The sequence below is a fragment of the Staurois parvus genome, unplaced genomic scaffold (genome assembly GCF_062004578.1).
Source record: "Staurois parvus isolate SC_StPar_1 unplaced genomic scaffold, SC_StPar_1.0 ptg000635l, whole genome shotgun sequence".
In the NCBI taxonomy this organism is placed as follows: Eukaryota; Metazoa; Chordata; class Amphibia; order Anura; family Ranidae; genus Staurois; species Staurois parvus.
In genome coordinates, this window is record NW_028318431.1 from 4809084 (window position 1) to 4836206 (window position 27123).

At 41.8% G+C, this 27123-nt stretch overlaps 1 protein-coding gene across 1 annotated transcript in view; it reads right to left on the reverse strand.

The window, feature by feature from the left end:
* Nucleotides 1–2086: 2086 nt before the first annotated feature.
* Nucleotides 2087–27123, reverse strand: part of ITGAE (integrin subunit alpha E) — a 119672-nt gene continuing 94635 nt past the window's right edge. The window contains exons 24-32 of the mRNA XM_089693680.1: nucleotides 25626–25705; nucleotides 20785–20862; nucleotides 19583–19655; nucleotides 19359–19466; nucleotides 18180–18242; nucleotides 16251–16352; nucleotides 12290–12385; nucleotides 5661–5771; nucleotides 2087–3290 (exon numbers count right to left, since the gene is read on the reverse strand). Coding sequence (XP_089549806.1) covers nucleotides 3240–3290; nucleotides 5661–5771; nucleotides 12290–12385; nucleotides 16251–16352; nucleotides 18180–18242; nucleotides 19359–19466; nucleotides 19583–19655; nucleotides 20785–20862; nucleotides 25626–25705 — 762 coding nt within the window. The 3' untranslated portion in view covers nucleotides 2087–3239. The remainder of the gene's footprint in view (nucleotides 3291–5660; nucleotides 5772–12289; nucleotides 12386–16250; nucleotides 16353–18179; nucleotides 18243–19358; nucleotides 19467–19582; nucleotides 19656–20784; nucleotides 20863–25625; nucleotides 25706–27123) is intronic.

Consider the following 27123-nt stretch of genomic DNA (forward strand, 5'->3'; position numbering starts at 1 on the left):
ATCCTTTTTTGGAAAGTAGACACCCCAAGGAATTTAAAAAGAGGCAATGTGAGTATTTTGCAGATCTTATTTTTTCTCACAAGGTTTTGAAATATAAAAGAAAAGAGAAAATATGTTTTTGCTTTCTTTCTTCATTTTGCAAAAACTTGTGGCAACAAACGAGATCTGCAAAATACTCACCATGCTTCTTATCAATTCCTTGGGGTGTCTACTTTCCAGAAAGGGGTCATTTGGGGAGGTTTGGTGCTATCCTGCCATTTCAGGCCCTCTGAAACTGTGATAGGTAGTCAGGAAGTGTAATGAAGAAATAATGCCCTTTAACCACTAGTCTACAGGGCACTTTTACCCCCTTCCTGCCCAGGCCAATTTCCAGCTTTCAGCGCTCTCACATTTTGAATGAAAATTGCGCGGTCATACAACATTGTACCCATAGGAAATTTTTATCATTTTTTTGTGACAGATAGAGCTTTCTTTTGGTGGTATTTAATCACCTCTGGGTTTTTTTATTTTTTCTTAAACAAACCAAAAAGCACTTAAAATTTTGAAAAAAAAATTTTTTCTTAGTTTTTGTTATAAAATTTTGTAAATAAGTGATTTTTCTCCTTCACTGATGTGTGCTAATGAGGCTGCAGTGATGGGCACTGATAGGTTGCACTGATGGACACTGATAGGTGGCAGTGATGGGCACTGTTGAGGAGGCACTGGTAGGTGGCACTGATGGGCATTGACTGGCAACACTGACGGGCACTGAAAGGCAGGACTGATACATGGCACTGATATATGGCACTGATAGGTGGCACTGATAGGCGGCACTGACTGGCGCTGATAGGCGGCACTGACTGGCACTGTTAGGCGGCACTGACAGGCACTGTTAGGCGGCACTGATGCACACTGATAGGCAGCACTGACTGGCACTGATAGGCGGCACTGACTGGCACTGATAGGTGGCACTGATTGGCAGCACTGATAGGTGGCACTGATTTGCATTGATAGGTGGCACTGACTGGCACTGATGAGTGACACTGAATGGCAGCTCAGATGGGCACGGATATGTGGCATTGATGTGCACTGGTAGGCACTGATATGTGGCACTGATGTGGCACTGAAGGGCACTGGCACGAGGCACTGATGATCACTGACACAAGGCACTGACAGGTAGCACTGCTGGGGCTACACTGATCATCAGAGCACACTGATGATCAGTGTACATGTCCCCTCTGCGGAAAGCCGATTACCGGCTCTCCTCTCCTCCTCTGTCAGCGTGACAGCTCGAGAGGAGAGAAATGCCAATAACCGGCATTTCCCTGTTTACATGTGATCAGCTGTGATTGGACACAGCTGATCACATGACCGAGCTGACATCTTCGGCTCTTTCCGTGGGACACAGCGCACCGCCGATCACCGCACTGCGCGCTCCCTGAGCTGCGCATGCGCAGTGAGAATGGGAGGACGTCATATGACGTCCTCCCAGAACAAGAGAACCACTTTGCGCCCGTCATATTACTATATGGCGGGCGGGAGGTGGTTAAAAGCCTGAAAGTGCTTATTGGATTTTGGGGTCCTGTACTTGGCTAGATTGCCAAAAAGTCTCTCACATGTGGTACCCCCATACTTGGAAGAAGTAGCAAAATGTATTTTGGGGAGTAATTCCACATATACCCATGGCATGTGTGAGCAATACATCATTTAAATGACAATTTTGTGTAAACAAAAATGTATTTTTCTTTTGTCATTTTCCAAAAACTTGTGGTAAAAAAAAAAATTCTTCTATTGACTCAATATGCCTCTCAGCAAATAGTTTGGGGTGTCTACTTTGAAAAAAGGGGTCATTTTGGGAGGTGGGGGCATTTTATGCCAAGCATTAGACGTTTATGCCGCACATCATTCACTCTTCTAACCACCGGAAGACCAAGCCTTTTCTGACACTTTTTGTTCACATAAAAAAAATCTGTATTTTTTGGTAGGAAATTACTTTGAACCCCCAAACATTATATTTTTTTAAGCAGACACTCTAGTGAATGAAATGGTGGGAGCTGCAATTTTTTATGTCACATAGTACTCACGCAGCAATTTTTCAAACGCACAATTTTTGAAAAAAATAAACTTTTTTACTTTTAATGCACAAAAACACAATATATTGGCCAATTATTTGCCAAGATATAAAAGATGATGGCCGAATAAATAGATACCAAACATAACATACTTTAAAACTGCGCATGCCCTGTGCAATGTCGACAAACTGCATACATTTTTAATATCCATAGAGGAGGTCTAGTGTAAGGGCAGAGGAGATATCTAGAGTCTGATAGACCCCAGATTGCTGCCCTTGATCTGACATGCATGGTGATACCTCACATGCATGGTGCAACCGCTGTTTATATACTGGGGGGGGGCGAGGTTGCTTTCTTATTTTGATAATTTTTAATGCTATCACAGGGAATGCAAATATGCCCTATAACTTCAATGGGCATTGTCATATATTCTTTTTTTTAGCAATCTGGGGTCTATCAGACTCTAGATATCTCCTCTGCCCTTACATTATCTAATCTCACCAAGGTCCATGTGATCAAATGCTCATATGCACATATGTAAAACATCTGTATGGTGAGCCTGTGCAAATTGTAGCTTCCATTTCCTGTTCTTAGCTGACAGGAGTGGTACCTGGTGTGGTCTTCTGTTGCTGTAACCCATCTTCTTCAAGGTTTGTGCGTTCAGAGATGGTATTCTTCATACTTTGGTTGTAATGAGTGATTATTTGAGTTACTGTTACCTTTCTATCATCTCAAACCAGTCTGCCCATTTTCCTCTGACATCAACAAGGCATTTTTGTCCACACATCTGCCGCTCACTGGATATTTTATTTTTTTCAGCCCATTCTCTGTGAACCCTATAGTTGGTTGTGTGTAGAAAACCAGGAAGATCAGCAGTTTTTTAAATACTCAGACCAGCCCATCTGGCACCATGAACCATGTTATGTTCAAAGTCACTTAAATCCCCTTTCTTCCCCAGTCTGATGTTCGGTTTAAACTTCAGCAAGTCATCTTCACCACGTCTAGATGCCTAAATGCATTGAGTTTCTGCCATGTGATTGGTTGATTAGCAATTTGTGTTACCAAGCAATTGAACTGGTGTACCTAATAAAGTGGCCGGTAAGTGTATATTGTACAGTATGCATATTGAATATTCTAAAAAATGTTTAAATGGATCTTCACTTTGTGCATTTAATCCGGTGACATGTCTCAGGACTGATCTGGGTCAAAATCTTTGTATTTTCTCTTAAAGAAACCACACTGTAAAAAGAAAAAGAATATATAAATATAAGACCCCATGTATTGTACTACAAATATACAATGTTTAAAGAAATAAAAACAAAATTGTAATTTCAATTTAAATATATCACTAGGTATATTAAGGTATAAGTGCTAAGTACATTATTATTATTATTATTATTACTACGAGTTTATATAGCGCCAAAGGGTTTGCTCAGCGCTGTACAATAGGGGGGACAATACATTGACTATATACAGTACAAACTGTACTTGCATTATCTTCATACCTGCAATATTATATAAGAATATCTTATATAATATTAATAGTAATACCAGAATATTTATAGTGTTATTAGGAACTGATCATGATTGATAATATCTGTGTATGAAGCAGCTTCTATCCCCTAATAGCAGTAGCTATTTGGCTATCCTTGGCCAAATACTAGCTACAGAACAGGGACACTGAACCTATTGAGCTTCAAGTGAACTGACTGTAATAGAAAAAAGTAGGTGTCCTGGGGATTGGTGATTGACCACAGCAGATCCAAATGAGAAGCTGAATTTTCCATCACCAGTCATAGCCTATTACAAGATCAAATAACAAAGCTATCTTTTGCTGCAAAATTCAGCTTCATTAAAAGAAAGTTCCTTCTCAGTACTTTTTTTTTGCAGCTGAATATCCTCAGTCTGAAGGCAAACATCATTCAGCTCTTTTCCTCTGCGCCCAGGTCATCCTGGAACCATCCCCAGCCTGTGACTGCATAGTGAATGGAGAAGCAGCTTGTTTCTCTGTCACTCTGCTCTCTCTCTCTATCAGCATGCTTTCCATCAGCACAGACTTCTTGTACTGCCTTTTCCTCTCACACTCCAGTCCTACTGTACAGGGATTGTAAGATATTGGGTCAAATTTAGGTATTTACACTTGCTTCCTTTAAAAAGTACATTTAATATTGCAATAATGTTTACAGAGCTGTATTAATTTGTGTCTTTTATATTTGCTTAGAGTTCAGCTTTAGGCTTCTGGATACTCATAAATTGCCACCTGCATAAATCTTTAAATAGCTTCAAATTAAAACACTTTATCACACCCAAAATCAAGAAATCGCCCTCGCTCAAAACACTCGATTAGGAATTTAGGATTTTGTACTTACTCGATCTCCAAGCAAGGCGTATGTTCCACACCATCTACTAGATCAGGGATCTCAAAAAAGTTCTAAACAAATGGCCAGTTTACTGTCCTTCAGACTTTATAGGGGTCAGAATGTGGCCAGCGTGAGTAGAAAATGCTTTTGGTGTTAATGGGAGTATACAATGCTTCATCTTTGGTATTAGTGGGAGTATATGTGTGAATTGTTGCTATCAGGTGAAGGAATAAAACCCTATCATTGGTGTCAATGGGAGGAATGGTGCTCCATTGTTGTTGTTGTCATTCTGAGGAATAGTCCTTTGTATTAGGAGGAATAGTGCCAATTGTTGATATCAAGGGAGTGAATAGTGCTCTATCTTTGGTGTCAGTGGAAGGAACGGTGCCCCATTGTTGGTGTCCAAGTGCCAGATAAAAGCAAGCAAAGGGCCGCAGTTTTGAGACCCCTGTACTAGAGCGTCAATGCCCAATTCCTCATTCATGCAGTATGTTAGCCAATGAGAAAAGAACCTGGGCAGACCATTAGAACCATATAAATGGAAACAAATATAGGGCACAACCTGCCATTTCTCTGTAAATTTTACAGCTATGGAGGCCAACTATAATTGCTGCTATGTTGGTGCATGTTACCGTAGAGGCTAGCTAAATTTAGCAGGTCCCCCCTACTGCTTTAAAGGATGTAGAAAGATTAGTACACTCAAACATATTTGATGGGACTTCCCAAAAGACAAACACTTTTACATCAACCTCTGTTAAATTATTTACATGGTGCTGGGCAGAGGTATCCAGAAAAAAAGCCCTATGAGGCCCTCCTACACCTCAAACCAGAAAATAAACCCAAATTAAGCTTCTCATTTACTTATTGCCGCAGCTATAACTATATATAAGCTATGTCTTGACAAATAAAAAACTATTTGCTATATTCCAGGATTTTATGCATAAATGTAAACATTTTGGGCACCCTGCATAGCCTATTATATGCCCATCTACCATGTACTGTGATCATGTGCTACTTGAAGTCTAATTAATCATGGCGCTACCAGTGTCTTGTTCATTGTTAGCTGACAATTTGCTGTAAACCCACTTCCCCTCCAGAGACAAGAAATATGCATTAATTTACAATTACATATTTGTATTACTACTTTGCAACCAAATGTATTGACATATTTACAGTGCTGACAGCATTAAAAGGGAAAGCAAGCATACAGATTCCAGTTGACTATGTTAGTTTGTTAAGAATAGCATACCTTGAAAAGGATAAAGACAATGGCCAGTAAGAGCACAATGCCCCCTATGGAACTTCCAATGATTACTTTCAAAAAGTCCTCCACTTTATCTTTAATAATAATAATCGTGAACTAGAAAGAACAGAAGGAGAAAACGCCACTGATTAAAATGAAGGCTGTAACACTTTGCCCTCCTGCCAATATGCAGTTGTATTTCCAAATCACCACTGCCCTTTTAGAGTAATCCAGAAAAATATTAAAGTAATTAGCACTAGATTCTAGTAATACTAGAGATCAGTGATATTTAGTAAGATTCTATAGGCTCAATCAACAAAGCTTTACACAAAGAAAAGGGTCTTTATTTTCATGCATATGATTGTCATTTTTAAATCTCATTGGACTCAGCTGAAAATATCTGTCACTTTTATGACAATAAGGCTCCTTATCCTGGTGTTTAAGCTTTGTGAACTAGGCCTTATGTCTTTTACACACAGCTCAGTCATAAAAGTGCACTAATGTACATGTACCTGCTTTTTGTTTCAGGATGCCTTGTTTAAAAACCAAGCTTCAAGACATTGCCCATTAGAAGCTAATACCTGCCCGTTAGACAAGGCAATTTATGAAAGCGAAAACAAGTTTACGAATCAGAAACATTTTGGCTAAAGAATGTCTTCAGCACTTGAATGTATGCATTTATTGCCAAGATTTTTGCCACCCAGTGTTGTATATGTGGGTTTTGTCAATTAGGGGTTATTTTAGTGATTAAGGTTAGGGTTGATTCCCACTGCTGGTCCTACATCATATGATTGCACATTTGATCTGCACTCTATGGTGTCCTTTTATCATGCAGTGGTAAATGACTGCTGCTCATTTCTCCGGCATTCTCAGAGAAGACAGTTCTCCTCTGAATGCCTTTTTATGAAGTGCTGTAGATCAATTCTCCGAATGAAGAGAGAAGCGATCTACAAACGCTGGAAAACGGCTGCTTTTACTATAATCTCATGAGATTACAGTAAGAGATCAGTTAAACACCGTTTACTAAGCAGCGGTAAATTATCGCTTCTTTGTTTGCGGTTCCTCCAATTCTCCAGCTCTGAGCTGAAGAATCTGGAGGGAGAACACAGATCACCAGTGAAGGGCTGACATCGCTCCTTCATACACTGGCCATCTGTGTGCTGAGATGATCAGTGGAGAACATGTTCTCCGCTGATCATCTCTGTTTCCTAAACCACTAATGATCTGAGATCAGCAACGTTCCTCAGGATCGCCGCTGATCTCTGTTTAATAAAAGGACACCTATATTTGTTTCTTTTGCTGTATAGTACAAATGATATTGGCAGTACTGAGATTGTCTATGGATGGTACCTGTATCTCTATTATTGTTTTTCATGTATGGTTATACATGGCTAAGTTTTATAATTAACATTTTCTGATTAAAAAAAAGGTTAGGCTTGGTGCTAAGGGGACATGATTTGGCAAGAACATGAAAGCATTAGGACCTTTGGTAAGTTTACATTGTTGTCTTTGTCCCCATTGGGGAGATTTCTTCTTAGTTCCTGTGCCAATGATAGGGGTTGCTGAAATAGAGGTCTCTTTAACATGGACAATCTTCTTCTGACATTAGGGGCCACCCGTCTCTTCCAGGTTCTTGCCACTGGCCCCATGATGATGCTAAGTAAAATTTTAAAACAAGGATTTTTTGTCATCTGTATCACATTGGGGAGATCATCATTCACTTCCTGTCCTGTAGACAAAACAGGAAATGATAGGAGATGTCTCCAAAATGTGTGAAACCCTCAGCTGTCAAGGGTCCTCAATGAAAGATTTCCCAATTATTCATATCCTGGTGACAATTCAAAAGTTTGGACTTTCTCCAAAGAGAGTTATAGTCTTGGTAACAGTGGTTACCAGGACAAACAGGGAACATGAATCTCCCCAGTGGGGTCATAGAGAGCAATAACAACCAGGGGCTCTAACCCTTCCCTACTTAATAAAAAAACCCAAAAACTATAAAAAGTATTGAAAGCACATTTTAGCTTTTGATACATTTAAACGGTATATTTAAAAAGTGCTGAATCTGATGTTAACCAAACATTTACTGCACATGAAACTTCCAGCTGCATGTGTTTTAAATGACAGTGACTGACTCACCCCAAGTGAATGCTAGGTGAAAGTCACATTCACTGCTTGATAAATATGTCCCTAAATGTTGAGAGGAGGATAGGGATTAAAAGATAAGTTCACCTTTCATAACATGTTACATGTTATATCCATATTCAGGGTGTAGCATGTAACATGTTACAATCGGACTGACCCCCCAATCCCCGCTGTGACAATTAGCGGGGGATCTTCTTCTCCTCACCAGCTGTCACAATTTTTTAAAAACTTGGCCATGTGTCATGTCATTCATTCACAGTAATTTCAGTTTTCAATGAAATACCACGATGCTCCACAGCTCCATGGTAGTTTATTGAGTCTTCCTGTCAGTAATTATCTGCTTGCTAAAATGGGATATGCGGGCAAGCAGATATATGGACAGGTCAGGGAGAGACTTGCATGGCACCAGTGATCTGCTGATTTCTGGTGCAATGCTTTAGGGGCTCCCAAAACAAAACATTCTAAATGCACACTTTTTTACCTGCAAAAAAATGTGCATTTATTATTTTTTGTTAAAAGGTGAACTTATCCTTTAAGGTTAAATTGAAAGTTCGCCTCCACTACAATCCCCTCCCCATGCCACCATCTTCATAAATCCAGCACGTGCACAGTTGTACTGCAGGTTTCTGCCAGGTATTTCTGGGACTTTGCAGAGATCTGCAGAGAGAGAGGGATTTCTGTTCATGCAGACAAATGCCACTTCTGGTATATAGGCACTGTAGTGACCCTCAGCCTCTGTGCACATGCGCAGAAATCACCATGTGTGCGCGGTCATACCAAGATTAGTGACAAGTCTGTGTGTGTGCAGAATCTTGCGGCGTGCATGCACACGCAGTAACACACTGCCTCCTGCGATACATGTGGCATGGCAATCTCGAGAGGCCGCGGGCCTGCCCTAGACCAGAAATCAAGAAGGGCTGCCTTGCAGCACAGATAGGTCCTTCATTATGCAGTTAATAGTGAAACTTTTTCCTGTTTTTGTAAGAGGAAGGAGGAGAAACAATTATTATTATTATACAGGATTTATGTGTGTCAACAGTTTTCTCAGCACTTTACAAAATGATGTCAGACAGTACAGTAACAATACAATTCAATACAGGAGGAATCAGAGGGCCCTACTCATAAGAGAAAAGGTTGTTGTAATAGGTTAACCCCTTGGCGCCGGCGCCTCCCGCCCCTTTAAAGGTTTCAGAAATCGGGAGGCGGGGCGGGTTTTAAGGTCATGTGACCGCTGTGATTTGCCGTCACGGCAGGTCCCGTTCAAAAGAGGAGATCGGGACCTTTCCGTGAGTACTGCACATGTGTGCCGGGAGCGCACAGGGCGCGTGCTCTGCTCATATGTTTTTGTTAATTGCATGCACATGTGCGGCCGCTCGGCGTCAAGGCGTGAAGAGGTTAAAGTAGGTGTAAAGGCTGAAGGTTTTTTACCATTCTATGCATGAAGGTAAAAAACATTCTGTGTACAGCAGCTCCCCCAGCCCTCTCAATACTTACCTGAGCCTCATCGCGATCCAGTGATGTGAGCAACAGCCTCGGCTGTCCCTGGTGTTTGCCTCCTCATTGGCTGAGACAGCAAGCCGGAACCATTGGCTCCTCCTACTGTCAATCACAACCAGGCCAATGAGGAGAGAGAGGGGGCGGGGCCAAGTCAAAGCTCTGTCTGTGAATAGACACATGGAGCAACAGGTGCCCCCATAGAAAGATGCTTGCTGTGGGGGCACCCGACAGGATGGAGGGGCCAGGAGAGCCCGCGGGGAACCCGAGAAGAGGAGGATCCAGGCTGCTCTGCGCAAAACCACTGTACACAGCAGGTAAGTATACCATGTTTGTTATTTCCCCCCCCAAAAAATGAACAGTTAGAATCGCTTTAAGTTCCACTTTAAAGTATAACTAAAGGCAAAACTTTTTTGTTAGTGGAGGTGGATTTTAACACTTGGTTTTATTGCTACCTCTGCCCTCTTAGGGAGATTAACCCTCTCTATTTGTCCTGTTGACCGTTATCATCAACAGTACAGAAAAACCCAAATTGTGGGTTGTCTCCAAAACAGTAATAGAAGGGAAATCTTCCAGTCAGTACTTCTAATGACCTGGGAGGCCCCCAATAGATTTCTTTAATTTGCAGGAATTTTCTCTTACCCTTATTTGTCTATGGGACAGGAAGTGAAGGTAAATCTCCCCAATGGGTCACAGATTAAAAAAAAACTGGGATGAGTCAGCCTGGGTGTGAAGCAGAAGTTTACCTCAGGACATGTCAGGGCTTCTGGAGCCCTTCCACCTTTCCAGAAACCTTTCCAGAGAGCTTACTGGAAGAAGGGTGGAGAAGGGGAGGAGGCCCACATCTGCATGTTTGGGGGACCATTGCCAATTCCCTGGCAGAAGATTGTTCATGGTGACCAGGGCAACCTTCAAATGTTAATTATATCACAAACCCCAGCGCACAAAAAAATATTTTTCAGTAAGCAATTAAAGGTAAAGGTATGCTGCTGCGCACCAGTGCAATACACCAATTAAAAAAATATATAATAATAAGCAGCGCAAAACACAAAACCTCCTCACTATATACTAACATCCATCAACATCAATAATAAGCAAATAAATTTATGAAGTGTCCCCAAATTAATTTCTTTAAAAATGTGTCATAAAAATAAATAAATATAAATGAAAAGTCCTTCTTTCCAAAATGTGTACAAAAAACAACAGCAAATCTTCTCCCACAGAAATGTGCTTCCACCATCCACCAGTGCAAAATCAACATCAACCGCACTCACCAGATATTGGTGAGTATTGCGCCTTTTAGGATTTTAGGGATCCTATGCCCCCTCTAAATTCTCCAGAGCTTCTTATCCACCTTGACTAATTTGATGCTCTCTTCCAACTCACTCCTTTCTAGAGCTCCCCAGCAGTGCAAAAGAAAAAAATAATACCATAGTGTGATATTGCCAATATCAATCAATATAATAATAATACCAGGCCACTCACATATTCAAGTATAATTAAAAGCATTTCACCCTGTGGGTGGGGCGAAACGCGGCGACGCACTTCCGGTCTGCCGTCCTTACGATCTACGTCACTTCCGGTGAGTGGAACGCACGCTGAGGGGTGCGTTCCAGGCGGCCATCTTTGTTGTTGGAACTGCATTGTTATCCTCTGCAAACCACAAGGCTGTGAGGTCTCTGGATAGAACTATGTGGATCTATGTGAGCCGATGAAGGCAATAAACAAAGGCTTTTAATTATCCTTGAACATGTGAGTGGCCTGGTTATATTATTATATTGATTGATATTGGCAATATCACACTATGGTATTATTTTTTTCTCTTGCACTGCTTGGGAGCTCTTGAAAGGAGTGAGTTGGAGAAGTCAGTCAAGGTGGATAAGGAGCTCTGGAGAATTTAGAGGGGGCATATGATCCCTAAAATTCTAAAAGGAATATCTGGTGAGTGCGGTTGATGTTGATTTTGCACTGGTGGAAGCACATTTCTTTGGAAGAAGATTTGCTGGGTTTTTTTACACATTTTGGGAAGAAGGACTTTTCATTTATATTTATTTATTTTTATGACACATTTTTAAAGAAATTAATTTTGGGACACTTCATAAATTTATTTAACCCTCAAATGTTGCAGAACCTGGGGGGAAGTGCGCAGGTCACCTACAGGCAGGTCACTGGAGAAGAGGATCTCCACTGCCTCAACATCTCCTGAGGAGGACAACCTGTGTAGCAGGAGAGGAGCCAGCCCAGCGTAAGGCCTGAAGGCAGCCACCAACCCACTAAGCTAACAGGAGAGGACAGTTGAAGTACTCTTATACCCCCTGGGCCAGATAAGAGGAAAGGGCGGTCAGGTGGAAAACCCAACTAGCTTCTCATCTGGGAGTGTTCATTCAGCAACTCTTGGACCCCCTTGCTCAGGGGTACCCTCAGGCAGCTTGGTGAAGAGGAGCAATCATCCAGGATCTAAGGAGGTATACCTAAGAGCTCTTCAAAGAACAGATTGTTTCTAACCGAATCTTTGTACATAGTTGCTAAGGAGTTGTCCTCAAATCCTACAGTTCCTTTGGCATCCCATATACCCCTAGACCTTATCCAAGTTTAACCCTTCAATAAAATCACAAAATCAAGCTCGGGGACTGTTTACTGACTCCAGTGTGCAAAGTGTGGGAAAAGCGTGTTGCCTGGCCATGACCCAATTTAAATCCAATGGCCCCTAAGGGGGTAGTGTTACATATAGTTCTACTTTAAGTGTTAGATTCAGGTTATGTGATAGGAATAGTTAAAGAGATAATTTTTCATTGCAATATTTACTTTCTTTTGTTTTTTGCATCGGAAATGCTATTTTAAAAACTAAGAAGCAGTGCCTGGTTCTCAATGCAGTTAAAGTGTGGCATATTACCTTATATTATGTGCTATCTTTTTATCAAAACAGATGTTTTGGCTTAAACATAGTTGGAAGGAAGGAAGGAAGAAAGGAAAGAAGGGCAGATAATTATTTATATTACCTGTGTACGGAGTTCTGGGTCCTTTACATTTATAAATACGTCTTTGTTATACAGGAGTTCACCAGTAATGTTTAGTTCTTCTGTGTCTTCTACTACCTAAAAAACAAAAAATATTATTAATATCTTAATGTATATATTATATTTACATAAGTGCAATAGTAACATAACTTGCATAGTTTCAAAAAAGTATTGACTTATTGTTTACAGGATGTGACATTGCAATTAAAGTCCACATTAGTAGCTTCAAGAAATGTTGGAAGGGCACTTGTGTTAAAGGAAATGTCGCAAGAAAAAGGACTACCATCACTGGTAGTCCTTTAATTGAAAATGAAACGTAAAACGTAAGAATGAATTTAAAAAATGACCAATGTTTGCTGCTAAGATAAGCATTACTGGAATTCTAAGCTATACACAGATCTTAACATAAATGTAGACCTAATTACTAAAATATCATATAAAATGTATGATAATTTAGTTTCAAAAGTTGTTTCCAATCTTTTAAAATCTGCAGATTTCATGGAAATAATACCTGATCAGGGGTGGACTGACCATTTGGAATCTCAGGCACTGCCTGAGGGCCCCGGGTCAGTAGGGGGCCCCATGAGATGCCCTTGATACCTTTTTCATAGGCTTTTTTGATTTTTGGCAATGACACAGGGGCCCCATGATCCCCTATTGCCCGGGGGCACCATGAGTTGTCAGTCCGCCCCTGTACCTGATGATCCTGCTTTGAAGGTACTTCTTTAGGCATGTCCTGTTACGGGGTGACAATAGTTAACACTTTGTCACATGTTGCTTTTGACAGAGATAAGCAGCTGTGCTGACGCACATTGTGCAGGTATGGTCCACCATTTCATTAACAGGAAGCCGGTTCAACTAACCAATGTTATTTCTATGCAAAATATGCCCAAAACGGTATTACACACAAAACCAAAAATGTAATACACGATATTTCAGCTTACCAATCATTAAATGTGGTGGCTGCATTAGTTTTCTTTTTTTAGGCTTTTTCTTTCTGTTGATCCTGATGATCACCTGGTGATCTGGCCAGTAACACACCTCCTGCATTAGAGTGCCCCCACTCTGGATGAAGGCGCACAGGGGGCACCTTTGGACAGCAGCATTGTCATTCTGGGGGGAGGGGAGTGTTAATGGCCTTGCAGATTTAGATACACTAAGATATTAAATCCAAACTCCAACTAACTTTATAATCAGCTACAGCAAATATTTTTTTTCCTTTTGGGATAAATGTTTTACATAAATACATAAAAGCTGATCATTATAAGCACCCCTGTAAGTAGTGAATGATTTGTCTCAACCTTCAAACTTCAAATATCTTCAGAACAGCTTGTTCTGTTGAAAAACAACAGACATATTGGCCTGATCATCAGGTGAAAATAAAGGAACAAAAGTCTAAAAAAGAAAACTAATGCAGCCATTACATCTAATGATTTTTAAACTGCAATATAATAAATGTTTGCTTTTGGGTTTAATACTGCTTAAATGATTTGTATTGAATTGTAATAAAATGTTTTTCACATTTTCCATTACCATATTTTTTGCTCCATAAGATGCACTTTTTTCCCCCCAAAAAAGGGGGGAAAATGTCAGTGCGTCTTATGGAGCGAATGCAAAGCGGCCGGTCCGGAATTTCTGCCGCCATCATGTCAGAATATCGGGCCGGCCGCGTAGCTCCTCTCTCCTGCAGGACCTTACCTGTTCCTCGCGCCAGCGCTGCAGTCTTCCCGCGGCGGCTTCTGTGACAGCCGGGTGCCCACTGCGCATGTGAGAGAAGCGCCACGCTTTGTGAATGGTCCGGTGTCTTCTGGGACACATGGCAGGTCCCAGAAGGCTCCGGGCCATTCACAAAGCGCAGCGCTTCTCGCGCATGCGGAGTGGGCACCCAGCTGTCACAGAAGCCGCCGCGGGAAGAAGAAGGAAGGACAACTCCGCGGAAGTGGGAGCGGGTACCTGTCAAATTCAGGTACCCGTTCCCCATCCCTTCCCAAAGGTCCACAGTCTCTGGTAATCTCCTTTACTGTTTGCAGTCTCTGGTCATCCCCTGCACTGTCTGCAGTCTCTGGTCTTCTGTACTATGTCCGCAGTCTCTGGTCATTCCCTGTACTGTGTCCGCAGTCTCTGGTCATTCCCTGTACTGTGTCCGCAGTCTCTGGTCATTCCCTGTGCTGTGTCCGCAGTCTTTGGTAATCTCCTGTACTGTGTCCGCAGTCTCTGGCCATCTCCTGTACTGTGTCTGCAGTCTCTGGCCATCTCCTGTACTGTGTCCACAGTCTCTGGTCATCTCCTGACTGTGTCCGCAGTCTCTGACCATCTCCTGTACTATGTCTGCAGTCTCTGATCATCTCCTGTACTATGTGCGCAGTCTCTGGTCATTCCCTGTACTGTGTCTGCAGTCTCTGGTCATCTCCTGTATTATGTCCGCAGTCTCTGGTCATCTCCTGTACTGTGTCCGCAGTCTCTGGTCATCTCCTGTACTGTGTCTGCAGTCTCTGGTCATCTCCTGTACTGTGTCTGCAGTCTCTGGTCATCTCCTGTACTATGTCCGCAGTCTCTGGTCATCTCCTGTACTATGTCCGCAGTCTCTGGTCATCCCCTGTACTTGTTCGCTGTCTCTGGTCATCTCCTGTACTGTGTCCGCAGTCTCTGGTCATCCCCTGTACTGTTTCCGCAGTCTCTGGTCATTCCCTGTACTATGTCCACAGTCTCTGGTCATCTCCTGTCCTATGTCCGCAGTCTGTGGTCATCCCCTGTACTATGTCCGCAGTCTCTGGTCATCTCCTGTACTGTGTCCGCAGTCTCTGGTCATCTCCTGTCCTATGTCCGCAGTCTCTGGTCATCTCCTGTACTGTGTCTGCAGTCCATTGGTTCAGAATATTTTTTTTCTTGTTTTTTTCCTCTAAAACCTAGGCGCGTCTTATGGTCAGGTGCGTCTTATGGAGCGAAAAATACGATAATTAATCTTCAAAGCTCTGATTGCATGAATACCTGTGATACAGTCAGCCAGTTCTTAACATTGTTTAGCTACTTACTAAGAGCATATATAGCCTCATGAAGTACAACAAAATCCATTGCATGTTTATTTGCTGCACATGTAATTTTATTTAGTTTAATTTATGAAATGACTGGATGAATAATTAGTCTTGTGTCTACTTTCTCCCATTCTGAAGCTTGGGGGTTAATTTGGGCACTGAATAAGCAATCTAAATAGCTGAGCAACACAGTTTTGCAGACACATACCTAAGTTTCAAAACCAGCCCAGTAAGGTTATAAGGGTTCACTGATTATTGCACAAAATGTATACAAAACTACATTTTTGCAGTAGATGCAGTTTATAAATTACAATCCAATAATGTCAATCAGCTTTGACTCTTGCTAAACACCTGACAATGATGAGCCCAAAATGCACATACTAAGTATATACATGTACTAAACTTAGTACACATGACTTTTTGGGAGGCGGGATCAAAAAATCAAGATCTGACATTTGGGATTTGGCTACATACCACTTATATAGCTCCTTAAATGTTCACAAGCCTTACTAACTTCTGCTTATTCCTTACGAAAATTCCCATCAAGATAATCCCAATATGGACACTACTTTGCCCTGCAAGGCATCCTGCATTCAGAAAGGGCTTTGCCATCTCCAAAATGGCTTCTGAAAGGTACAGATGTAGACACATTCACTCTGATGGTTAAAAAGTCATGCCCTTCTTGAGGCTAGTAGCTAACACTACAGCATACTTTCCCATAAGCCTGACATACATCATATACATAATTCTATACCTGCCATGTACCACCTACAGTGAAAAGTATATTTCACACCTTGTAAAACACAATTCCCTAAATGAATGATCTGACTGGCTGAATGATTGATAAATATTGTTTCTGTATATTGTCCTAACAAACAAGTTCTGGACACAAAGGCTGATTAAATTGTTACCTTCTGCAGGGTCTGTAAGAAAAGCTCTGCTGTCACTGTTATCTCCTCCGGCACTGCAGAGATGTTGCATTGGATAGCCAGACATGTTAGAACTTCCTCTTTCTACCAAGAAAAAAAAAAGAGACAATGGAAACAGGGCCAGATATAGCCTGTCCGATGTGGGGGTGCAGTAAAAAATGTCAGGGGGGCAGAGGATGTGGGATCAGCAGGGCAGTGTATTGGAGTCAGTAGAGCAGTGTACAGTGGTCAGCAGGGCAGAGAATAGGGTCAGCAGTTTTAGGGCAGAGTACAGAGACCGTTAGTTTGTAGGGAAGTGTACAGTGGGTTATCAAAGCAGTGCACAGAGTTAGCAGGGCAGTGGACAGAGGTCAGCAGCGGAGTGTACAAGAGGGCAGTGTACAGGTGGTCTGTAGGGCAGGGGACAGGGGTCAGCAGGGCAGAGAACAGGGGTCAAAAGAGCAGATGACAGAGGTCAGCAGGATAAAGAACAGGTGTTATCAGGGCAGAAGACAGGGGTCAGCAGAGAAGAGGACTGGGTTTACTGGTGGCAGATCACTCACCAGAGCTCCTACTCCCATCCCCACACTGCACATAGCCTGGGCACTCTGCCAATCTCTTCCCCCCCCACACAGGACTCAACGTGGATCAGATTCCCTTACAGACATAGTCTTGATCTGTACAGATTGTAGCTGGCTACCGCAGCTGTGCTGCCATTCAGATCTGGGAACATAGGTCAGAACTGCAACATAGCAGCCAGCTATACATTATGCAGATTGAGGCTGTGTCTGTAAGGGACCGATCTAAGCTATGTACTGTGTGGGGAGGAGGAGATCTGTTGAGTGTCCTGTGCGTAGCGTAGGCAATGCTGGGACAAGGTCATCTAGCGCCTAGAGTGAAGATAAAGCGTAAGCATCCTGTCTTAGCATAAATTCCTCCCCATCAAAAAAAAAGACTGGACTAATTAGTAGACTCTCCCCCTAAGCATAAATTCCATCTGCAAGCTAAAATTCTTTCACCCAAAAAAATGCAAAAATCCCCCTCCTCCCAGGTTCAATTCCACCCTCCTAGTACAAATATTTGCCCTCCAATCCTGCCATCCAGCTCAAATCCCACACCAATTCCCCTCTCCTAGCATAAATCTCCATCATCCCCAAAAATCACCCCTCTTAGAACACACATTATCTTTCTTCTCAAATTTCCCATCCTAGCACAAACTATCTCCCACAAATTCCTCCCTCCTATCATAAATCCCCCCAAATTACACAATCCCCTGGCATAAAATTCCCCCCAAATCCCCCTCACAACACAAATCCTCTGCCCAAATCCCCCCTCCTAGAGCAAATTCCCCCCAATCCCTCCCTCTAGCACAAATCCCCTCAATACCCCTTTAGTGCAAACACCCCAGCACAAAACGTCCTTTCAATCCCTTCTGGCTTGAATTCCCCCAAACCCCCTCCTATCCCCTCCCCTTGTAGGCTTGTGCTGAGTGCGGGGCTAGAGGGAAGTATCCAGGTGGGTGGCTGGCCTGGGGGGGGGCACAAGAGAAATCTGGGGGGGCGTAGCCCACAACAGCACCCCCCTAGATTCGGCCATGAATGGAAATCTGTTTTACATCGTGCCCATGCACACTTCATAAAGTATATTAGTATGAAGTCTTGTAGTCTTGAAGCCAGCGCATTATCTTTACAGTCCTACACAGTGTCTGGGGAAGATCAGATCATTTAAATCACCTAAAAACATCAAGTCATTATTTATTCCCATAATTTCAGTAGAATTTTACAGGAAACCTAAATGGAGAAAAAACAGTATGCTCTTCTGTATGCTTGTTCCAGGCCAGTAACTCACAAAGTACAGGTTTCCATTAAATACAGTAATCCTGGCATTTAGTAATGTAAATTAAAGTAAATTTCAAGTTTATGAAAGACTCACATATTTTCTAGACCCATTTGCACATCTGCATTGCTGGTTTTCGAGTCTACACAGAGTTGAGTTCTATGAAGATAAAGTTTATTTAATAAAAAAAGCAAGACATAATTATTATATAGATAGATATACAGATATTTTGCCCTCACATTTCGTTCTGATTAAATTTTGGATTTCCCCTCACTTTCATTCTCAGTGTCAATAGCCACCTGTACAAATAGAACGATGAAATTTCCCAAAGGGGACACAGACAGCAATAACATCTTAACAGAGGGTGTCACTCCTTTCCACTATATTCATACAACTAAAAAGACGTTTTGCCTAGAGATACAGTACACCTTGAAAAGCCTAAGCGCCGTGAAAAAAATAATACAAAAATCAGCACAACGGACATACCTGTAACTGAGAGTCAGTAAGATGTGTCCCTTGTGTTTATGCTCTTTTGCTAAGAGAAATCATCCTCAATCTGTTTTAGTGTGGTGGAGGTTAACCAGGGGCGGACTGACAACTCATGGGGCCCCCGGGCAATAGGGGATCATGGGGCCCCTGTGTCCTTGCCCACACTCAAAAAAGCCTATGAAAAAGGTACCAGGGGCATCTCATGGGGCCCCCTACTGACCCCGGGCCCTCAGGCAGGGCCCGAGTTTCCAAATGGTCAGTCCACCCCTGAGGTTAACAGAACTAAGGAGCTGTCACAGGCTGTCATCAAGAGTACCTGACTATGTCTGCTTTTTGCTCGGTTCCTTCAGTTATAGAAGCTTATACTACAGTCTACAGTTTCTATGAATGAAGCAGGATCTACAAAGGGAGGACATGAGGATGATTGATAGCTTCGTCCTCCTAATTCAAAGATCACATTTCATTCATAGAAGATGTAGTAAGGCTTCTGTGAATGGTTGAGCTGGGTTGAAAGGGTGGGACTTAGTTCTATTACCTCCTGCTGAAGCAGAAGATTATGGCGGTGGGGCATGAACTTAACAGAAGTGGCACCGGCAAAAGGGACACATTTTTCTGACCGTCCCTTATGGTGATTTTTTTGTTTTTATTTGACTGCACTTAGGCTTTAAAGGGCATGGACTTTCTGATAAGAAAGCCCAGCAATGGCTGCTCATGTTCTGACTGTTGCTGTCTGAAACTTCATACAATGTTGTAGGAGTTGGGAAAAGTCTATGTTATTGCACTCACCTGGGTTTTCTTAGTCATAGTTATTACAGAAATAGTTTCACTTTTCAGGATAATAGGGATCTGCAGCTCTAAGCTAAGTTCAGCATCATATTGATTCTCTCCATTGATCTGTGAAAAAATAACAAGTTACATGTATAAGTAGCATGCCACAGTACAAAGAAAATGTAGACAAACACAATTAATAATTTTCCATTCTAACACACAGTAGATCCGTAGATACCTACATTAAAAGTGTACTCAATCCTCTCAATTTTGTTTGGCTCAGAAGGGATCCTCACATAAAGTGCATTGGGGTGCCTGGACCAGAAGTACAAAACATTATGAACAGATACTACTATTTTAGCCAGTTAGCAGTAAAGCAGCATGTTACTTCTCAATTAAAGCTCAATTTCCTATTCAAATTAATTCGAGCTGGAAAGGATTATAGACTTTGGCAGGTTTTTATTGCTGTCTCTGTGGGTGGAACATGTAACATGTTCCCAAAGGTGAACTTATCCTTTAACTGAACAAGCTGAAGTTAGAAGCAAATTGGCTACAACGCAGAGCTGCTCCAGATTTTTCACTCTCCAGTTTCAGTAATTTTGGAGTCACTGACATTAAATAAGCATGCATATTAGAAATGTTTAACTCCTTAACTTCATACTTGTTTCTGATCAATAATCAGAAAAGCAGTGAAGCCATTGGAGCATAACAGCACTGGATACATTGACATATATTTGAAATACTACAATATAGTATTCAATATATTCTATATAAATATTTATATATATATATATATATATATATATATATATATAAATATATATATACTGTATGTTGCAATGCGTTTTTTATATATTACAAAATAAATGAAAAATATTTTTAAAAATACATTTTCAAATATACTGCATGTCTTCAAAAATAAATTTAACCTACATTTTTGGAATGCATTTACAAATGTATGTAAAATATATGTTAAAGTGACTTTTTTATATGTTAAGGAAAATCTGAAGACTATATTTTTAAAAACTATATTTTAAAAAATATTTTTCATATATTTTGTAATATATAAAAAATGCATTTCAACATACAGTATATATATACATATATTGAAATATATTTTGAAACATATTGAATTTGGCCAAAATTGTAGTATTTCAAATATATGTCAATATATTTGGGAAGAATAATTTTAAAATATATTTAAAATATATTTTTCTTCCATGGGGGATAGGAGCAGTTCAACTAAAATGTACTAAAAGTACAGTTATCCTTTAAATGCAATCTTTAACACTTAACCTGACCCTAACACTTAACCTTAATGCTGAGTCGTGGTTGCATAGAGGAAAGACAATCATTGTAATAACTCAAGCTTGTTTTCTTTCTGTAAACTATGCTGGTAATTCATCAATTGGAAAGCTATTTGGGAAGAAATGAAGTGACTTACACAGTTAGAACTGAGTTCAAGGAGTATTTCACCGGGAGTGTCGTCTTCATAATTAGTGGTGCAGAGACACCGTTCATGCTAAAATTCAGCAAATCATACTGCATTAGGAAAGCATTTTGACTTATTGGCATTGTGCAGTCATAAACATTCATTGGAGAAAGAAGCTTTATAGGTCATAGTTACAGTGGATGTTACAGTATTTGTTACAGCAGAAAGTGATTAGTGAGCATATCCTAAAGCAGTGGCCTCCCTAGGCAGGTGTGGGTGGTGCGGTACGCAACGAGTGACACCTACCGCACAGGCTTTCTTTACAACTTACCTTTTCGTGGAGCGGGTCCAGTGTCACCCCATATAGGTTGCATGCAATGATCCCCACAGAATGGATCGGATCTGCAGATTGGGGAACATAATGGATCGGAGTCCGATCCATTATGCTCGATCTGCAGATCCGATCCATTCTGCAGGGATCGTCGGAGGGGGTGTCACCAAGTGTTATCGCACCGGGTGACACCAACCCTAGGGACGTCCCTGTCCTAAAGTAAAGAAAAAAAACCACCATACCATAAAATGCCATAAAGTATTGATGTTTCATATAACATGAAAATTCTGTTATTTGTGAACACAATTCTTTGATTTGGAACATGCACAAAGATAGTATGTGATGATTGTCCATCTAAGGCAGGGGTGTCCAAACTTTTTTCAAAGAGGGCCAGATTGGATGAAGTGAACATGGTGGAGGGCCGAACATTTTTCCGAACATTCTTTGAACCATTACAATTAAATGCAAATAAATAATTTTATGCCAAGTTAATTGCAAACGACATACTTTTCATTTCATAACATTAAGATCAACTGACAGCTGAGTTTTCACAATGTATTGAAAATAAATTTAAAAAAAACTTACCTGCACTAATGTGAAGGGTGAAAAAGGTAGCTGGAGCTGAAGTCTCTGCTCGGCAGCCGGGAGGGGAAGAGAAACACACTTCACGCTGGAAGCCCGGCCCTGACGTCACCGCCCTCTGTCACTCCCAGCGTGGCGCAGTCACGCATGCGCACTGCTCTCAAGCAGAAGATTGTCTGCCACAGAAGGGAGGGCCGTGCGACAGCCGCATTTACACAGACCAGGGAGAATGCGCCGCAGTCAGGCATGCGCACTGCCCTCTGCTCTCAAGCAGAAGACTGTCTCCCATAGAAGGGAGGGCCAAATTACACAGAGCAGGGAGGGCTGTTGGAGGGCCGTATTAAACCGACCCCCGGGCCGTAAATGGCCCGCGGGCCGGACTTTGGACATGCCTGATCTAAGGCCTCTTGCACACAGTACTGATGTTTGAGCGTCAGCATTTCTGGACGTCATTTCAGGTGTTTGTTTTGTGCGTATTCGCACGTATTTACACGCGTATTTGTGTATGTGTGTACAGTCACGCGCACAATATATTCCCAGGCAAAATCCTGTAGTATTTATGCTCATATGCGCACATTTACGTGCACTGGCACAAAATAATGGCCAGGAAGGCAAATTTTCTACTTTTTGTACTCAAAAATATGTAGCGCTTGTTTATGCACACATGTGTACAGGCACATAGTAAACAATGGGCTGCATTTTAGATCAGTAAAAAAACACTGCTGTACTGTACTGTTCCTTGCCCTTCCCCCCTCCACTAAATTCAGTTGCCGGGCTTATACTGGTGCCGGCCCAGCTCACATCTTTACCCAGCTCATCACACTATGACAGACAGGCGGTGCAGCACAGCCCCGGGCGATGGTAACTTCATCCGCTGCCTCCAGGCTCCACTGACTTCCACACCTTCAGGATGCAGCTGCTCTCCCAAGTCCCGGCCCTGCCTACTCCACTCCTCCTCCTCTCTGCCAGATGCAGGGCAGACAGAGCAAGATGGCCTTCCTCGGACTCAGAGACACCCCCTCTCCCTTCAGCCCTTGGGGCTCACTATGCAAAAAATAAAAGATCCTTCCTCCCACCTGGGCAGTAGCAGAGAGAGGAACACAAACACCCCCAGTCCAGCAGCACACATAGACAATCGCTGCTGAAACAGAGGGCATGTGAGATGAGGCGGAGCCTGGGGAGGAGCAAGGTCAGACAAGGAGGAGGGCCCAGAGCCAGCAGAAGGCACAGGAGGAGCGTGAGTGGCACTGGCACAACACGGATGAAGGTCATCACTGTGCAAGCAAGTGCCTTTTGCTTTATTCATGATGTCTGTGTCTGACTGGCTGTGTATATTTTTGTACCGGCCCTGCCCTCTAGAGACACATGATCTGTCCACAGTCTCAGATCATCTCTTATGCCATGTCTGCAGTCTCTGGTCATCTCTTGTGGCATGTCTTCAGTCTCTGACTGTTTTTTGTGCCATGTCTGCAGTCTCTGGTCATCTCTTGTGGCATATCTTCAGTCTCTGACTGTTTTTTGTGCCATGTCCGCAGTCTCTGATCATCTCTTGTGCCATGTCTGTAGTCTCTGATCATCACTTGTGCCATGTCTGCAGTCTCTGACCATCTCTTGTGTCATGTCAGCAGTGTCTGATCGTTGCTTGTGCCATGTCCGCAGTCTCTGACCATCTCTTGTGCCATGTCCACAGTTTCTGATCGTCTTTTTTGCCATGTCTGCAGTCCCTGACCATCTCTTGTGTCATGTCAACAGTCTCTGATCTTCCCTTGTGCCAATCCACAGTCTCTGACCATTTCTTGTGCCATGTCATAGTCTCTAACCGTCTCTTATGCCATGTCCGCAGTCTCTGACCATCTCCTGAGTCATGTCCGCATTCTCTGACCGTTTTTTTTGCCAAGTCCGCAGTCTCTGATCATCTCTTGTGCCATGTCTGTAGTCTCTGACCATCTCTTGTGTCATGTCCACAGTCTCTGATCGTAGCTGGTGCCATGTCCACAGTCTCTGACCATCTCTTGTGCCATGTCCGCAGTCTCTGATCGTCTCTTGTGCAATGTTCACAGTCTTTGATCATCCCTTGTGCCAAGTCCACAGTGCCTGGCCATCTCTTGTACCATGTCTGCAGTCTCTGACCGTCTCTTGTGCCATGTCCGCAGTCTCATATCATTGCATACCGTATGACTCTCATATTTTGTAATCTTATTTCTAAAAGATTTTTGTCTGTGATATCTTATGTGCCCCCCTATATATTGTTCCTGGAGTTGTCACTGGCAAGTGGCCTAACTGTGGGATTCAAGGACAATCTCTGTACCTATGGGCAGCAACAGACACAGCTCCTGCTGAGAGATCTCAGAGGTAATAGCAGCTAGTGTTAGAATGACCATTGTTGATTTATTTGAGAAAAGACGTGTCTGGCTCTACCTCCAGTAGCATTAAAACACACACTTATTTTAGTGGTTCAGTCATATTTATACAAAGGCTAATGATAGACTAAGACAGTGCTTCCCAGATTAAAGAAAGATCTTTTGTATAAAAGATCTTCCCATTACTATAACTATCTACAGCATATATACTGTACAGACATTACAGATTACATAAAGAAAAAAACAGTGATACAAAATGATGCATATTTGCCTACTACTCATATGAGGTGGGCAAAAGCAGCAACTGAGCATAAGTCACTTGAAATTTCCAGCATGCTGGATTGACTTTGAGAGACAGGCTCAGAGAGAGAGATAGGCTTCCCCTTTCAAATATTGAGTTTGATTCACTAAGGAGTGTTTCCTATGGGCTTCGGTTTGTATAACAGCAGTATGAACAGCTTTGACAAAGCATTTGCAGAACTTTTAGCAAGCTTTGCTGAAGCTTTTAAAGTACCATTTAGCTCCAGTTTGTAAATGTTGACCACAGATCCTAATTGGACTGCTGATTGCCTCTTTAAGCAAGCTGCTAGCAAACTTCAGCACTTGTTGAAAGTCTGCTGAAGCCTGCAGCATCGTAAAAGGTATAACTTTTTTTTTTCTTACACATGCACAATATTACTATGTACAGTACCTCTTTAACAATTTAAATATGAACACATACTAACTTTCATTTGCAGCTGCTTTAAACTCGACCACTTTTGCCAGATGTGCACACAATTGTTTTTATATCTACAAAATTTGTATTAATGTGCAATTTTGTTTTCTGTTATTTTGAAAGTGTAAATGATAGAAATAAAATCTAACTTTTGTTGACATATTATAAGAATGTCTAATCTGTAATTTGATGCCTTTTGGAGATTTTTCCATCTTTCCTTGGCTTTTTTATGCACATTAATACAAATTTTTAGCTGGGGTGCCCAAACTTTCGATCCCCACTGTAGCTGTTGAGACAGGAAGGTCTTTTAACCTATGCCCAAGTGCCCAGTGCTCTAGGCTTGATACCATGATAGGTAGAACATGATAGGTGAGACATCAGGTGATCTGTTTTAGGGTTCATCTCTTTAAATACAAATTCGCTAAATGATTCAAACCCCTTTTACAGTAATACAGAGAGGTATGTATGTATAGCCAAACATGCAATATTTTGCTCACTTTATATCTGAGATTGATAGTTTCTTTGTTGTTCATGGCTTCAGTATTTTGGTACTTGCTGACCTTTAATAAGTATGAATGTTAGAAAGTCATAGCTTCATACTTGTTCCTGGTCAGGACTCAGAAGACTGAAGCCATTTGATAAAAACTAGAGGGAATAGGGATTTTCAGAAGGAGAAGGCAGTAATGGAGGCTCTACGGTATACTTACTCAGTACAGGAAAAAGCTTTCAGGTGCTACAAAGATGTTTCTGAAAACTTTGCTGCCCCTCCCTCTCTGACCTCTCACCTGTATGTACCCCTTAAAGTAAAAATTTCCTTACAGGACCTGCACTGACACAGGAGATTAAATGGTTTAAGTCCACTTACTTGTTAACTATACAATAAATGATTGCTGCAGTTGCTGAAAACTTTTCTTCACTCAGTTGCCAGATGATGTCAAATGTCTCCTATAAAATATGGGAAAAATGACTAAATTATTATTATTATTATACAGGATTTATATAGCACCAATAGTTTGCTCAGTGCTTTACAATATAAAGGGAGACAATACAGCAACAATACAATTCAATACAAGAGCGTTAGGAGGGCCCTGCTCCTTGGAGCTTACAATCTAAGAGGGAGGGGCTGTTGGTACAAAAGGTAATAACTGTGGAGGATGAACTGATAGGAGAAATAGAAGATTCAGTTATTAGCTGAAGGCAGGATAGGCTTCCCTGAAGAGATAGGTTTTCAGAGATCGTCTAAAAGTGGACAGAGTAGGCGATAGTCAGATAGATTGGGGTAGAGAGTTCCAGAGAATAGGGGAGGCTCTGGAGAAGTCCTGGAGATGAGCATGGGAGGAGGAGACAAGGGAGCTAGAGAGCTACAGGTCATGGGAAGAGCAGAGAGGATGGATTGGGTGATATTTGGAGACGAGATTGATTATGTAATTTGGGGCATAGTTGTAAATGGCTTAATATGTTATTGTTAATGTTTTGAATGTTATTTGTTGGGTAATGGGAAGCCAGTGGAGGGATTGGCAGAGAGGGATGGCAGATATGGAACAGTTGGTAAGGTGGATGAGTCTGGTAGCAGCATTCATGATAGACTGAAGAGGGGATAGCCTGCAATGAGGTAGGCCAATGAGGAGGGAGTTACAATAGTGAAGGCGAGAGATAACAAGGAAGTGAATAAGTTGCTTAGGCTTCATGCACATTTGCATTTTTTAAGCTCATAGAAGCTGTTATTAACATTTTTTTTTAAATAATTTAAAGTAAACCTTTATTAAGGTTAATGAAAATATATAGCATAAAACTCTAAGGTTTCTGGTCCTACCTGCCCAGTACTGCCTAGAGCTGAGATCTGCCTGGCGAGTAGAGCCAGGCACGCTACCCTTCCTCATGACAATGCCTGGACCTGGCAATCAGTCTGTCAGGACCAAACCCTGCATTGTGGAAAGCTCTGGGATGTGTTCCCTATACCCAGAGGAATTATTTTTTGGAGCTATTAGAGAGACACAGAGGGGCCAGGCAGTAAGAGATATCTTGGCACTCTTGCTATACATTGTCAATTTTAGCTTTACTTTTAAAACTTAATGTAGGTTTAACTTAAAGTACACCTGACAGTAAAAAGATTTAGAGAGGCCGAAATTGCTAATTTCAATGTGAAAAAGCAATTTCCTCAGCTGTGGCTAGTCTCAATAGTTTTGAGCTGCACACACATGTGCTGTAAATGTCAAACTCATTGCGATGGTGGGACCAGGGCTGGATCTAGCCTGTTTGATTAAAGGGTATAATAAAAAAGCCAAGGGACCTGCTTTCTGGACTAAAAAAATGATTAAAAAAACAAACTTCTAATATACTTTAACAAAGTCAGAGAACGACAT